Source organism: Arvicola amphibius, chromosome 5 (assembly GCF_903992535.2).
Source record: "Arvicola amphibius chromosome 5, mArvAmp1.2, whole genome shotgun sequence".
Taxonomy (NCBI): domain Eukaryota; kingdom Metazoa; phylum Chordata; class Mammalia; order Rodentia; family Cricetidae; genus Arvicola; species Arvicola amphibius.
Window position 1 is genome coordinate 17,791,824 of NC_052051.1, and position 16,314 is coordinate 17,808,137.

The following is a 16,314-nucleotide window of genomic DNA, read 5'->3' on the forward strand; positions in this document are numbered from 1 at the left end:
TTAATACCCCAAAACTTATTTAGCTATTAATATTATTATTTAGCTATTCTTATAGAGATTAAGTATTTCCCTCTTAAATGTTAAGAAATTAACCTTAATAATTCAACTCTTGCTTAATTATGCCGCACAATCAAAGCAAGAGCTGACAGCTTAACCCAGTGCTGAAATGTTACCATTTCCACTTCTGCTCCTCTTCCTTTTTTGGCTTCTTTTTCTTGTTATCTGACTCAGCAACTTTTTTATCTTTGTCTTTATTCTTGGGTTTTTTCAATTTGCCATCCTACAAAGAAAGAAAAAGCACTTAAGTCAGGACCAATTACACACCAGGAGGCTGTTTTGGTGAGCTACCCAAAAGAAAAACTATAAACAAAAACTGCTGGAAAGGGCTGGTGGTGTTAGTGCATACCTTTGAACCCAGCACTCACTTGAGAGGCAGAGGCAGATGGATTTGCATCTTAAACTAGCCTGGTCTACAGAGTGAATTCTAGGACAATCAGAGAGCTACAGAGAAAAACCTGTTTCAGGAAAAAAATACTGGAACTAAAAGACCTTATTTATATAACCCCCCCATCACCACAGATAAAAATTTATTGATAACTTACAACGGAGTCAGTTGATAACTTACAATTGAGTCAGTATTTCCCCCAATCCCTCTGACAAATTCCATTACCCAAGAATATCACATGACGAAAGCCTAGTAAACTACTCCAACAGTAATCCCAGGGTAATTTCCAAATTTACTTTAAAAATCTACTCATCTTGAATCTCTTCAAATCTAACGAGGTATAGAAAAGCTATGCAAGATTCTTTCTGAAAGGGAATTCTGTGACATGGTTGCTGCTGCTTAGACACAAAGACAAGAGTACTCTCAACTGTGAAATGCTCAGAGTGGCACAATACAAGAACATCATCAGGCATGGTGGTGATCAGTTATTTGTAGTAGAAGTGGCAATACATCAGTTACCAGTAACAGTAGTTATCAGTTAAAAGTACTCTGTGTGTACGAGCAGCAGTAACTGAGTTATAGGAGTTCAAGGTCAGCCTGGGACACAGAAAGAGAGACTCTATCCCAAATACTAAATGTGCTGGGGGGTGGGAGGTGGGGATAGCATATACCTTTAATCTTAATATTTGAGAGACAGAGGCAGAGGGATCTTTTTGAGTTTGAGACCAACTGTGTGTGCATGCTCTTGAGTGTATGTATGTATGCATGAGAGTCTCAAGCAATTAAAAAAAAAGCTTCACACCTAAGAGTAATATTCACCATAAAGACAAATCTAAAAACAAGTACACATCCCAACTAAGGTATGACATGCAACAGATATACTCAGCAGAATCTGATTTCTTCTAAGTTTGATCTACATTTTTAACATCATGTAAGACTTGGTAAAGTTTTATATAGCAATGAAAGATGATTATAGGATGGCCCAGCTAGAAACCATTTGGTTTGTTCTCTTCCATCATAATCGAGGTAGTTCTAAAATCAGTTGCTATTTTATTAAGGTTATGTAGCTGTTGCTGAGTATAACAAGACCACAAGTTTATCTTAAAACCGACCAAACAAACACAGAACAACTAACAGAAATGGCTAGAGAACATTCTATAACTCCATAAAATGCTATCAATCAAAGAATGGATAAACTTAGGTTTCTAAGCAGATGATTTTTGAAGACAAAAAAACAAATGCTATAGTATTACACTGTAAGTAGGTATGAGGAATACAAGTGTGTAGAAGTAGAAGGACAGCATCAAAATATCCCATCAGTGGGGAATGGTAGCTCATGTCTAAAAATCCCTGTAGTCAAGAGGCTGAGGTAGGAAGACTGCCAGGAATTCAAGACCAGTCTGGGTCTTGGAGTAAGACTCCATCTTAAAAATACACAATAGGCTGGGGCTATAGCATACAATTTTAATCTCAGTATTCAGGACACAAGAGGCAGAGGGATCTTTTTGAGTTTGAGGTCAACCTGATCTACACAGGAAGTTCCAGAACAGTCAGAAATACCAAGTGAGACCCTGTCTCAAAAGCACAAACAAAAATAGGGGCTGGAGAGGTAGCTCAGCATTTAAGAACACTGGCAGAGGATATTGGATTTGGTTCACAGCACACATAATAGTTCACAATCATCTGAAACTCCAGTTCCAGGTATATGATGACCTTTTCTAACCTTTGCAGATACCTGACATACAGGTGGTACACAAGCATTCATGTAGGCAAACTCTCAATACACATAAAAATTTAAAATAAAAAAAAAAAGGAACAAAAAGGAGGGGGGAGATAGAGTGGTAACTCAGATGGTAAAAGCACTTGCTGTTCTTGCCGAGGACTGGGTTTGGTTCCCACGACCTAAATGGTGGCTAATAACCATTTCCAATTCTAAGGGATCCGATGCCCCCTATTGTTTTTTTTGTGAGCACATGCATATGGTGAACATATTCATAGAAAAATAAAAATGAATCTGTGATAATAAAAAAGTAAACAAAAATGCATCATATGCTTTAGTGTTTGCTTTGCCATATTTTAATCTTGCCTTGCTTTGATCTTCCCTTGCTCTGTACCATTCCGGTCTTGAAATGGTAATGTTTATTCTGCCCTGTATATTAAAAGTACATAATTTATATTTGATTTCATAGGAACTCAGAATTAGGAGATTGAAACTCAGAAGAGACTGTTGAGATAAACAGGACTATGAAGTTAAGAGTCAATGTATTTTGCAAAATGAAACAGTCATAAGCCCATGAAAACACAGATGAAATGGGAGAAGTTCTGTGCTTTTGTTAACAAACCAAGGGGTAAACTTCTGAGTTAGTTTTTACTGCTAAACTGGCTAAAATCTAGGATCTAAGAAGATACCATGTCATATCTGTGAGAAAAATTTCCAGAAGGTTAACTGAGGGGAGAAGACCCATTTATTAACTGTGGGCAGCAGCATCCCAAGTACTGAAGACCCAGGATTAATCAATTGCTTCTTGGCTGTGAGAGTAGCATGATCAAACAATGTAGTGGTGAAGCAAGCAGAATCTTCTGTTTGTGTTGATTTCATTCGTTAATAAAGAAACTGCCTTGGCCCATTTAATAGGCCAACCCTTAGGTGGGTGGAGTAGACAGAACAGGAAGAAGGAAGTGAGGTAGATGGCTCAGATAGTTGCCATGCCTCTCCTCTTGGAGTCAGACTCGATGAAGCTCCAGCCCAAGATGGATCTATGCTAGAATCTTCCCAGTAAGACACCACTTCGGGGTGCTACACAGATTATTAGATATGGGTTAGTCAAGATGTGAGTAAGAGGCTGAAACTAATGGGCCAGGCAGTGTTTAAATGAATACAGTTTGTGTGTTGTTATTTCGGGGCACAAGCTAGCCAGGCAGCCCGGAGCTGGGCAGAACGAAAAGCAGGACTGCCCGCAGCTCCTCACTACAGAACAACACTTCACTCTTATTGCCTAACAGAAAATATTTCCTCAAGCATTATGCCAAAATAAACTTGACCTTATGTCACAGCAACAGATTAATAAATATTTTTTTAAAATATTACCACACTAATAGGTAAAATGTTCCTAATTTTATGTTATCATTTAAAAATAAATTTAAATGGAAAAAAAATACATCTGTACTTTCTTCTGGGACAATGTGCTGGAGAACTACATTAATTCAGATGATATTCACTACTTAGGCTGAAACACAACACAGGATAGGGAAATGCTGTTCAGTTAAGATAGCCTCCTGACAGCTTTTAAACAGGCATGTATATTATCCCATCGGGAAACTACTGCCTACATTGTAGGTTTTCTCTTCTTGGTTTTTGAAAATGGGATTCTCTGATTGGCCTTGGCTGTCCTGGAACTCCCTATGTAGACCAGGCTGGCCTCAAGAGATATCAGAACCATCCCAGAAACAAATTAAAAACTGAATGCCAATGAGATTTAATGATTAATTCTGACATCTGGGGTCCCTGCCATAAGAGGACTGTGAATCAAAATTTAGTCTTTCAGTCTGTATTTTCCCGCAGGGAGGGGAGTACTAACCAAAACAAAGTCAAAAGTTTTCTTTTCCAAACTGTTTAATAAAAGAGCCATGTTACAAAAAGGCAAAGCAACAGACTGCAAGAAGAACTTAACTTTTACACTTCTTTAACCAGTCTATACTGATAATCTAAATGAGAGTACAGTGGCTGGCCACAGTAACAGCTACTCAACACTTCACTATCAATTCCACACACTGGTTCTCATTAACTAGAACCTCTGCTAAACAGATACTACGGATCTGAAAAACTACAACCTTCTAACTGCAGAACCTGATTATCTCTTTAGCTCACTATACCCATGAATATTTTAAACATTTCACTGAAGACCTTTCTTCTTTCTTCTTGTGAAGTGAAAGGACCATCACACTCTCACACAATGGGCAAGATAACATGACGGCTAGTGTGTTGGTTCTAGACTCACAATGTATGAGAACAAATCCTGGTTGTACAATTCAGTGGTATACAAACGATCAACCTCTCTAAACCTTAAGTTTACGCATCCATCAGTAAGGATGGTGTTATAGTCATCTCTAGATCATTTTTATAGTCATCATCTAGAACATGTTTCTGCAAACCTGCAGATGGCATAAATTCAAGTATCAGTTAACAACGCAAGCTATGAATAGACAGAGTAGACTCAACGGTAGCTAAGGATAGCCTAAAGATACTCTGGGGTCACTTCAAGATGTTGGCATACTCAGTGCCACAGCCACAACTTGCCTGTACAACTTTTCTCCACTGTTACTACTACAACAAACCAATAAATAAATCCCCAAAACTCATTTGGCCTCAAGAGTTGTTTTAGGAACAATGAGATGGTTCAGAAGTTAAAGGCACTTGATGTTAAACCCGATAACCTGAGTTTGATTTCCAAGAGAATCAACTTCTCAAAGCTGTCCCTTGATTTCTACATGTGCACCATGATATGCATAAACACACACAAAATAAAAAAGAAAAGTTATGTTTTTAAGGTTGTTTTATTAAAACTTAAGCCTCAAAAACCTTTACTAACCTCTTCTTCTTCTAATTTTCTTTTCTTCTCCTTCTTGATATCTTCCGTCTTAATTTTCTTAGGTTTATAATCAGCACTACAAAGGGGAACACGAATATGCAGTTAATGCAACTATGATTAAAGAGTTCTCACCTACAGGATTAGACTCTCCCAACTCTTGAAGTGTCCATGGTAGATGTGATTGCTGTTATTCCTGACTGGGCATTCTATACTAAATGGAGCGGAACAAGTGAACATCAGACAGGACTGGAGAGATGTTCAGCTGCTAAGAGCACTGGATGCTCTTGCAGAGGACCAAGGCTTAGTTCCCAGCACCCACATGGGACAGCTCACAATGTCTGTAATTCCAGTTTCAGAGGATCTAATACCTTCTTCTTTAGGCCTGTGGGTACCAGGAATGCATGTGATACACAAATGTTCAACTCATAGACAAAATAAATAAATATGTATACTGTGTGTGTGAAAGAAACAGACTAGAAAGCAATAGATATAACCCTATAAAGAGCTGCCTGATGTGGGAGCTGGGAACCAAACTTGGATCCTCCAGAAAAACAAGCACTTACAACCACTAAGCCATTGCTGTAGTCAATATATTTGATTTTCAATTATTCGATGCATCTATCTGAGTGTTCATATTCATATGGAGGGCAATGGACACCCTCAGCTGTCCTCCTGAGGAACATTCTCCATCTCCTTTGAGACAAGGTTTTGTAGGGACCTGGGGTTCACTAATTAAGCTAGACTAACTAGCCAGGGAGTCCCAGGAATTCTGTCTCTGCCTTCCTGGTCATAAGATTATAAGCATGTGCCACAACACCTGGAATTTATATGTGGAATCTGAATCAAATTTAGATCCTCAAGCTCACACAGTAAACACCAACTGTGCTACAGCCCCAGGCATTCATAGAGTATATATAATAAGCTACATGGACTCAAACTAATAAATAAAATGTATTGTCACTGGGTGAATCTAGGTAAGAGCCTTAAATAAATAACAAGTGAAATTTTATTATCTCTGTACTGAAGGTTCCCTATGTATCAAATGGCATAGATCCTAGAAAAGGAGAAAAGAAAAATTGGGGCTGAGTCTCAGGTAGCCCAAGCTGGCCTCAAATCACTATGTATTCAAGAATGACTGAGTTTCTAATCCTCTTGTCTCTACTCCCCAAATGCTGATATCCAGTTTAATGTGGTGCTGGAATCAACCTATTGCTTTCTGTGTTGTAGGCAAGCACTCCATCAATTGAGTTACATCCCTAACCCAATTTTCTTAATTTACCTGTAGTGTAAAATTAATGATGAATTCTAAGTGACTAAATAATTTAAATATCCTTCATTAATTTTGTATTACTTGAAATTTCTATACTACATCTGCCTATCATTTAATATGAAAAAACACACGTTACACATAACTCCCATAAATTAATTTGCTTAGCAAACCCAATTCTCAAAAATTAGAATCTATTACACAAAATGTCAATTAATGTAGTTTTTATTCATTAGAGACACACATATGTATTATTTAAAGATATTTTGGAAGTATCTTTCCTCTTCTAATTCATTTTTAACGTTTTATAATATATATAAACACGTATACATGTACATGCATACACATACACACACAAGTAAAAGAAATACCACACACCAAAATTAACCAGACCCAAACCTCAATGAATGTCTATACTTAGAATAGAAATTCTGGAGTTTCACATTCAATTTTACATTTCAGTACTGAATATATTTTATGCACTTATCCAACACCAAAAAACCAACAACAACAGAAATCCTTGACAAATCAGAACTAGAAAAACAATTAGCTTTATACACTTTCATAACTAATTTCCATCACCTACATTTAGTCCTTTGTCATTAGCCTTTCCTGTTCTCTTTCTTCGTGGTATACAGTATTCACATATACATTTGTGTTTACACACACACACACACACACACACACACACACACACACAGATCTCATGAGAGTGGTTTTTCTTCGTTCTAAAATTATGTAACCATGCTTAATATTATACATATCAAATCCATCTATATTCCTGCATGAATTTTACTTCATTTTTCTTTAGAGATGAGTAGTATATATTCTATTATCCACACACACATGACATTTTCATTATCCATTCATCTGTTGATAAAGATTGATTCCATTTTTTTTGCTATAGCATCCTTTTGAAACTGAAATTTCATTAAATGTTTCTCAACAGGAAGAAATACATACTCATCCTCGTCTCGAGGTCTCTTCAGTGGCTTTATATCCTCTTTTGGAGAAGCGAAATAGCTATCATCTTCAGGTTCATCTTTTATTCGTGGTGGACTAAAGAGAGAGAAAAAAAACAAAACAAAACAGCTAGTTACTGATTATAGTTACTAGAATGTCTACATTATGTTAAATAACACAAAGTAGGTGCCTGGCTAGTTTTATGTCAACATGACCCAAACTAAAGTCTATTCTGAAAGGAAGAAACCTCAATTGAGAAAATGCTTCTATAAGATCCAGCTGTAGGGCATTTTCGTAATTAATTACTGACTAATGTGGGACGGCCCAGCCCATTGTGGGTGGCTTTACACTGGGCTGGCAGTATTAGGCTCTTTAAGAAAGCAGGTTGAGCAAGTCGTATCGAGCAAGCCAGTAAGCAGCACCCTGCCATGGCCTCTGCATCAGCTCCTGCCTCCAGGTTCCTGCCCAGCTTAAGTTCCTGTCCTGACTTCCTTCAGTGATGAGCAGGCATAATTCAAATAAATCATTTCTTCTTCAAGTTGCATTTGGTCATGGTGTCTTATCAAAGCAATAGTAACCCTAATCAAGACTGTAGGCATACTTCATCTTACCAAGGAAAGGATAAAGTACACATGTATTTTCAACAATCACTTTTGTATTTCATTACAAGCTTATAAAAACCTTACTTAGGTAATAATACTGTCTTCATATTATAGATAAACAGATAAAGGACTTTACTCCAAATAAACATTTTCTTTTCTCACTAGTTTAGCTGCCTTTGTCAGTAGGTCTCAAATCATCAGAGGAATAAATTGTTTTCTTAACTTACATGAAGGATCAACTATGTATGTGATCCACATCCTACAAATGACCCTAACTGTTTTAACAACCCAAAATTAAATAAAGCCTCTATAAGTACAAGGAAAGAAATAAAACCTACCTGCCTAAGCATGGTATGCTAAAATCATGCTGTGGCAATGGCATACATGTTTTATTAAGTAGCACAGAAAAATGACCAGTCATACAAAATTACAACAAAAATTTAGGAATTAAATAAGTACCAGAATAAAGTTATTCTCATTAAGTCAAATTTTCCACTGTTCCAAGCTGCTGGTTAGGTTTGTTACTTCACACAAAACATGCCTAGAAGCCGGGCGATGGTGGCGCACGCCTTTAATCCCAGCACTCGGGAGGCAGAGGCAGGCGGATCTCTGTGAGTTCGAGACCAGCCTGGTCTACAAGAGCTAGTTCTAGGACAGGCTCCAAAGCCACAGAGAAACCCTGTCTCGAAAAACCAAACATGCCTAGAATCTTTTGCTAAAACTCTGCCCTCTGAAAATAAAGAGGACACAGATTTTAGGATAGCAGATCAGAAACTGCCTGTGTGTTAAATGATAAAAGACAAGAGCCACAATAAGAAAGAACATAATTTGGCAGCGGGAATAAATAAAGTAAGTTGGAAAAAAGTAGATAACTACAAGGTCTGAAGGGAGCACTCAGTGGTTAGGAGCACATGCTGTTCTTTCAGGGGATTGGAGTTTGATTCATAGCAATTTTATCAGATACTCACAAATGCTCCAACTTGAATTATAGGGGAAACGCCACCCTCTTCTGGCCTCCACTGGCACAAGCACACATGGCATGCACACACGTACACACACCCACAATCTTTAAGTATGATTGGAGAAATGGTTGATCAGTTAAAAATCACTGGCTATTCTTCCAGAGTACCCAGATTCAATTTCAAACATGGCCGGCAGCATATTTACTCCAGATCCAGAGGATCTGATGCCTTCATTTCAACTCTGTGACCAGCAGTCAAGTAGGCAGACAAAATACCCATACAAATAAAATTAAAGTAAATCCTAATAAAACAACAGATAAAAGCTGAGCATTGGGCTGGTGATATGGCTCAGCTGTTAAGAGAACTGGCAGCCCTTGTAGCTAGGTCATGAGTTCAGTTCCCAACCACATAGTGGCTCACAGCCATCTATAATGGAATCTGATGCCCTCTTCTGGCCTGTAGGTGTGCATGCAGATACAGGAGCATATGTATGTAATAAATCTTTAAAAAACTAATTTAAAAAAAAAAAGGCTCAGCATGGTAGCACATGCCTGTAATCCTGAATCTCTGAGTTAGAGGCCATCCTGGTCTACAGTAGTCAGGGATACTAGTGAGAACCTGTCTTGAACCCTGCTCCACACCCCCCCACACAAAGTATAACATTAAATTCCTAGATATATGTTTCTTACCAAAATTAAATGAAGAAGCTATAAACAAGTTAAACAGATCTATGTATAACAAGAAAGAAACTGTAGCAGGAGTCTGCCAATAAACTGCTCACAATTAGATAAGTTCACTGCCAAAATCTACCAGCTCTTTAAAGATGTAACACCAATACTCTTCAAGCTGATCAAAAAAGAAAAAGCAAACACCATTACTAAGATATCAAAACCAAGTAAGGAAATAAAATTATAAATCAATTTCTCGGACGAATATAGATGAAAAATTCTCAAATATTTACAAGCCAAATTCAAGAAAAGACTTAAGATGATACACGGCTAATGAAAGGATAGTTCAACACCTACAAGTCAATAAATGCAGTTACAGCATATATACAGACTTCTGGGGGACAGAAATCACATGATCAATGATGCATAAAAGGCATTTGATAAAGTTCAACAGCACTTCCTGATAAAAGCTCTAAAGAAAATATAAAGTACATACCTCAACATAAAAGGATATATATATGAAAATATATATATAATGACAAACTTAAATTTTATATTAAATGGAGAAAAACTGAAAACATTTCCCCTATAATCAGAACCAAAGAGTAAGGCAAGAGAAAGAAACAAAAGGGATACAAAAATGAAAAAAAGAAATCAAAGCATTATTAAAAGATCCTTAAAACTCCACCAGGAAACTCTTTGATCTGATAAACACTGTCAAAAATAACACACAAAAATCAGTATTTTTTTTATATACCAATAATGAACTTGCCAAGATGTAAACTGGAGGAGGTGGGTCCCTATTCTAATAATAGTTTTAAAACAAACAAGCCAGGTAATGGTAGCACAAGTACTTTAATCCTAGCACTTGGAGGCAGAAACAGGTGAATCTCTGAGTTGGAGGCTAGCCTATTCTACAGAGAGAAACCCTGTCTCACAAAAAAACAAAACCCAAAACCAAAACTAAACAAAAACACAACTAAGGTCGTCAAGTGGATGAAGGTGCTTTGCTATTTATCCCGATAATGAGTTCATCACCTGGAACCCACATAGTGGAAAGAGAACTGATTCTTAGAAGCTACACTGGGTACTGTGGGTATGTCATGTAAAGCATGTTGTCTGTATGTATTATGCGCTTGTGCACACAAACAACCACACAATAGATATATGGTGATGCCCGTCTTTAATACCATTACTCAAGAGGAAATGGAAGAGTAAGAAGACCTCTGTGAATTCTATGCTAACTTGGCCTACATTGCAAGTTCCAGGCCAGCAAAGAAAAGCAAATACTCTAGTAGAAATAAATCTAACTAAGGCAGTGAAAGAAAAACCTGTACAATGAGCATTAAGACTCTGAATAGAGTGAAAACAACATTAAAAAAATGCAAAGACTATCCATGATTGCACATTGGTAAAATTAGTACTGTGAACCTAACTATATTATAAAAAGTTATCTACAGGGGGCTGGAGAGATAGCTCAGAGGTTAAGAGCATTGCCTGCTCTTCCAAAGGTCCTGAGTTCAATTCCCAGCCATCTGTAATGGGGTCTGGTGCCCTCTTCTGGCCTGCAGGCATACACACAGACAGAATATTGTATATATATAATACATAAATAAATAAATATTTTTTAAAAAGTTATCTACAGAGTCAATGTTATCCCCATTAAATTCCAATGACAATATTCACATTATTAGAAAAAAACCTTAAAATTTGTGTTAGTATAAAAGATCCCATACAGACAAAGCAGTCCTACGCAGAAAGAACACTAGAGGCATAGTATCTAATCGCAAACTCTATTAAAGACCATGGTAACAAAAATAGCATAAAACAAGCAGGTAAACCAACAGAATAAAAAAAGATCCAGAACAAACCCACAAAGCTACAACCACCTAATTTTTCATCAAGGGCATCAAAAGCACTGAAAAAAGGCAGTCTCTTCAGCAAATGATGCTGAAAAAACTTAATTAACTAAAAACAGATCAAGGGCCTTAATGTAGTATCTAAAATTCTAAACTGTCTGAGGGAAACACTTTCAAAATAGATATAGGAATAAGCAACAACTTTCTGGAAAGAACCCCTTATAGCTTATGAAGTAATTGCACACAATTAGAAAGCACCTGTATACAAACAAAAAACCAAGAGAAAAGTGACAGCTTACAATAGGTGAAAGTATGTCCCAATTGTATTTCTGACAATAATCCACAAAGAACACTAAAAAACATCATAAATGAGCAAGTGAACATAGTATCAAAATACAACCAGCAAAAAATACTTGAAAAAGTAACGTCCTTAGGCATTAGGGAAATTAACATTAAAAAGCACTCCAGTCAGAACAGCTAACAAAAAGAAAAAACAAAACAAAACAAACAAATGCTAGCGAGGATGTAAAGGTAAGGCCACTATAGAAATCCGATTGATGACTTTTAAAGCAGGTGAGGGTTTGCTACACTTCAAGAAGTTCTAAAACAATTTACCAGAAAGAAAAGTTTTAGTGAAGCATCTAGATTCTCCACAAGACTCACTGGGTTGCAAGTGGCTGCAGCAAAGTAAATCGGAGGACAGTGCCTAGAAGAACATGTTCCTGACCCTTCTAACATCCCACAATCTGTCAATGAACTCAAGACAATAAATTGAGTCAAAAAAAATCTATTGAGATCTTAGTTTAACAGAAGTCTTGCATGGTCTCTGGACAGAAACTAGTTATCACAAATCTCAATCAATTTATCTAAGAAAGAGAATACCAAGAGTAGCTTGTTACTTCCTTGACCTTTTCTGCATTCTTAAACCGGTTATAAAACATCCCTGCAGAGGACACCTGGTTCTCTTTCTCTGAACTACCTGGATACATGCTTGGCACAGTCTCAAAATCTTTATCAAATAAAACTGAAAATTCAAAGACTCAAGGAAGCAAACCTCTCAACTCTTTGACTCAGTCAGTAAGGTAAATATGTCAAACAATCCCTAACAAATCCATTCTGTTGTTCTGTGGAAGGCATGAGAATACATAATGTGATTTTAAGTGGTCTTCTGAATCTAGAAAGAACTTTGGAACTTACTTGAGGGTACTTAAAATGAGGAAAAAGAACAGAAAAAGTACAGACAGTAAAAATGGGCTACAGGTAGTTAGTATACATTTATATACATCTACCTAAATATATACTTATTCTTAAAATTAAGTCCAATAAGGTTCTATATATAAGCCTTACGGTATTAAGGAGTAATTCATAGTGACTAAGAAATTTCATAATTACTAGCAAGAAGTTTCTTTTGAAATATTGGGGAATAGTGAGATTACATTGTGGATACAGTAAAACCCTATAAGCTAGATACACTCTAAAATGGCAAATTTTGTGGCATGCATATACCTCAACTTTTAAATATCTTTTTCTGTCAGTCTTCTCAATTTCTAAACTTTCTGGATTAGTGCTGTTCAGTCTCACTAACTAGAACTGTAAAAACCCAAGCTGGCCTAAATCAAGTTCTCTTACTACTGACTTTATTTTGAACCATTAAGTTGGGTAGGTCAATTATGTGTTGGAAAAGTGTAGACACCAACCAGGTGGAGTCACCCAGAAAAAAATAAGCTACCATAGCATAAAATCTTACCTAGAGAAGCCATTTTCCTTCTCCTTCTTTATTTTTGCATCCCCAGCTGCTCTAATCTGCAAGGTAAAAACCACAACAATTCAGTACATGCTTTGGAAAGTATTAAATATGAAAACAAATTTCTTACTCAAGAATACTACCATCAACTGGGGGTGGTGTTAAATTTTTATTAGCATATATTAATTATATATAAAACAGGTTTCATTATGACATTTATACAAGTATATGATCTATGCACGGCTCATCTCCCCAGTCCAGTTGTTTCCATTACCATGTCTTGTCTTCTTTCCTTTTGGGTGTCTCACTAAGGTTGCTTACAGGAGTACAGGCACATTACCAGTAACCAGGTCACTGGAGAAAATGCCTCTTTCCTCTAATAACCTTTAATGGATGGTAAGTCTTGAAGGAATGAGGCATCATGAGTCCCTACCCATCTCTAAGACAGAATGTTGACAGGAACAATATTGTACATATCTTGGGCTGATAATCATAGCGGTTGACTGTTCAGGAAGGCTAAGGCCATGCCAGGCTGTTTTAGAGCGTCTGTATCCTGGACTGGCTCTTCTTGTTAGCAAAACTAAGGTGAGTCAACTAAAGACCTTGATTTTCCCCAAATTTGGTTTTTGACAATGCTAGGTAAAATGGACCAAGAAAGGTCTTACTAAAATAGCAACTTTTTAATCTTAAAATAATAGTAATTTCACTTCCCCAATAAATATATTCACTACTCAAAATCTGCTGCTAGCAGTGCAGAGAAAAGAACAAATACCAAAATCAAAAGAGAACAGACTAGTCCTCTCCTGCCCTCTTTGGATGAGGCAGAGTATTATCTATTTCCCCTATCTCCTTCAATTTCATTTTTTGCATGAGTCAGAAAAAAATAAATCTTTCAGAAATCTTGACATAAACACAAATGGATGCCTCTCAGTTCCATCAGTCTCTTTGGAAAGGAACAAAACAACACATTGGCTACCTCAGGGAAAGATGGGGACAACAAGTCAGGAGAGGTCTAGGAGAGGTCTTGTTCCACATTCTATATTCCACCATGTCTGTTTTTTCATTTAAGAATCTTCAACCTTTATTTTGAGTCAGGGTATACATTTCAGACTGGAAATCACCTTGAACTCACTTTGTAGCCCAACATGACTGAACTTCTACTCCTCCTGTCTCTACCTCTCAAATATTGGGATTATAGGCATGTACCATAGTCTTCCTGCATGCTAATAAAACACTCTACCAACCAAGTACATACCCAACCCCAGAATCTTCAATCTTTATCAAAAGGAGACCCAATAAAGCTTGAGGCCTTCTTCCAAAAACAAATCTTTCCTAATATTTCAGAAAGATGGTGTTTCCAGAAACACTATATCCTCACTATAGTAAAAAATAAAAGGTTTACTGTATTGTGAAAGACCCGGTTGGTAAATAATTTGGTTTTCATAGTTTGAACAGGTTGACTCTAAAATCTTTGGGGCGGAGTGGTAAGTTTAATGAGTACCCTGCAAAGAAGCAGTAGGCCAGGCAGTGACTACAGTGCTGCCCGCTACCTCTCAAGTCCTCCTACAGACTGCTGTACTCCCCATGGCAAAGGCACACACAATGGAGGTACTTTCATTACCAGCTTCTAAAGTGATCAAAATAAAAGTAGAATCTAACTTCTCCTTTTCCCCGTAAAGGAAAGTTATGTACCTTTTCCTCCTTTCGTTTTTCTTTGTCTCTGTCTTTATGTTTGTCTTTATGTTTTTCTGAGCTTCCATCCTTATGTTTGGTTTTCTCTTTCTCTTTATGTTTCTTTTCAGAATCTTTATGTTCACTGTTAAAAATAAGACATAAGAGTTATGACCACAAGATCAACTTAAAAGACATAATCAAAACTTGTAATGCTTAGATAGTCCTGACAAAAAGTTCAAAGACTTGCTGGTGTTATCAGAGGTCTAACACCTGGGTTAGTTCACTTGGTGAACTAACCAGAAAACACACACACACACACACACACACACACAAAAAAAAAAAAAAAATCTGGATTTTGTTTTGATCTCCCTTCAGCTCCTTGGTACAAGCTGTTGCTGGGACAGGAGCCCAGGATGAACCAGAGGGACAAAGAAATGTACCTAGTATGCAACTGCACTGCTGTATTAGGAACACAGGGAAAACTAGTTGGGAGAGAGAAAATATTCCATGGCATAATCTTACTTCATTCATGACTCTGTGAGGATGGCACAGGTCAAACGAGACCTGAGAGATGGTGCCCCTTTACCTGCTGACTCAGCAGTCAATCAAGTCCCTTAGAAATAAGGTTGTGTTGCAAAAGTCCTGAACATAACCACCTGTTTTCTGTCTTCACAGAAGCTTCTTTAGACTCACAGTTGCCACATATTTCCTGGGAATTTGGGGGTTCCCTACTTTTGGGTTCTTACTCTAATTAATAAAAGAACTTAGAAACAGACTCAGAAAGAAGCTTAAGAGCACACAAGTAGAAAATCTTGGTACCTGCCAGAGGAAGGTAGAGAGAAGAGGAAGACAGAAAGTCATGCTGTTGAATTATGCCAGCATGTTCTGCAACAGAAGCCCACAAGAGTCACATGGCAAACAAGCAGCTCCATGGCAGAAGGGGTGTGGGGAATGTCTCAACGAACAAGTGAGAAAGCTCAGAGATGTCAGAGAAGGCATTCCAGACTTGGGGCCAGTTTATCCAAGAAAAACAGATTTAAAATTAAAAGAAGGGAAGTTAAGATTTTCTAAATTAGGTAGATAAATTCCACAGCACTACATAATGGAAGCTCTGCAAGTGACTAAATCCAGGATATTCTTTAAATGTGACAAAATATATGGCAAGTCTAGTGTTATTTCTATAACTCCCTAATAACAAAAAATAAAATAAAAGTTCTATCTCTAACAGTCACATCTAACCTAAGAGAATTCAATCTAATTTTGTGACTATGCCAGACTCAAGACAAAATGTCATAAGTGAATAGCCCAATATATTCAACGTTTTCCCACGCTTTAACTAGGAAGAACTAAGTTACTTCCACATGAAGTTTATAAGCCCTGCGTGTCTCTTCCTCATAATAAAAAAAGACCGATCTGAAATTAAGGACGAGTTCTATGTTCATTACTTCCAAGTCTTGCTTTGAAAGAGACATGTGGTCATACCAGTAGCACTGAAAAAATAATATTCCTATTTTGGAAAGCAAAACCTTACATTAAAAGCC

At 37.1% G+C, this 16,314-nt stretch overlaps 1 protein-coding gene across 1 annotated transcript in view; it reads right to left on the reverse strand.

The window, feature by feature from the left end:
• Top1 (DNA topoisomerase I) overlaps positions 1 to 16,314 on the reverse strand; it is an 81,103-nt gene that overhangs the window by 38,947 nt on the left and 25,842 nt on the right. Inside the window, exons 4-8 of the mRNA XM_038330092.1 lie at positions 14,792 to 14,915; positions 13,103 to 13,158; positions 7,265 to 7,360; positions 5,035 to 5,110; positions 174 to 280 (exon numbers count right to left, since the gene is read on the reverse strand). Coding sequence (XP_038186020.1) covers positions 174 to 280; positions 5,035 to 5,110; positions 7,265 to 7,360; positions 13,103 to 13,158; positions 14,792 to 14,915 — 459 coding nt within the window. The remainder of the gene's footprint in view (positions 1 to 173; positions 281 to 5,034; positions 5,111 to 7,264; positions 7,361 to 13,102; positions 13,159 to 14,791; positions 14,916 to 16,314) is intronic.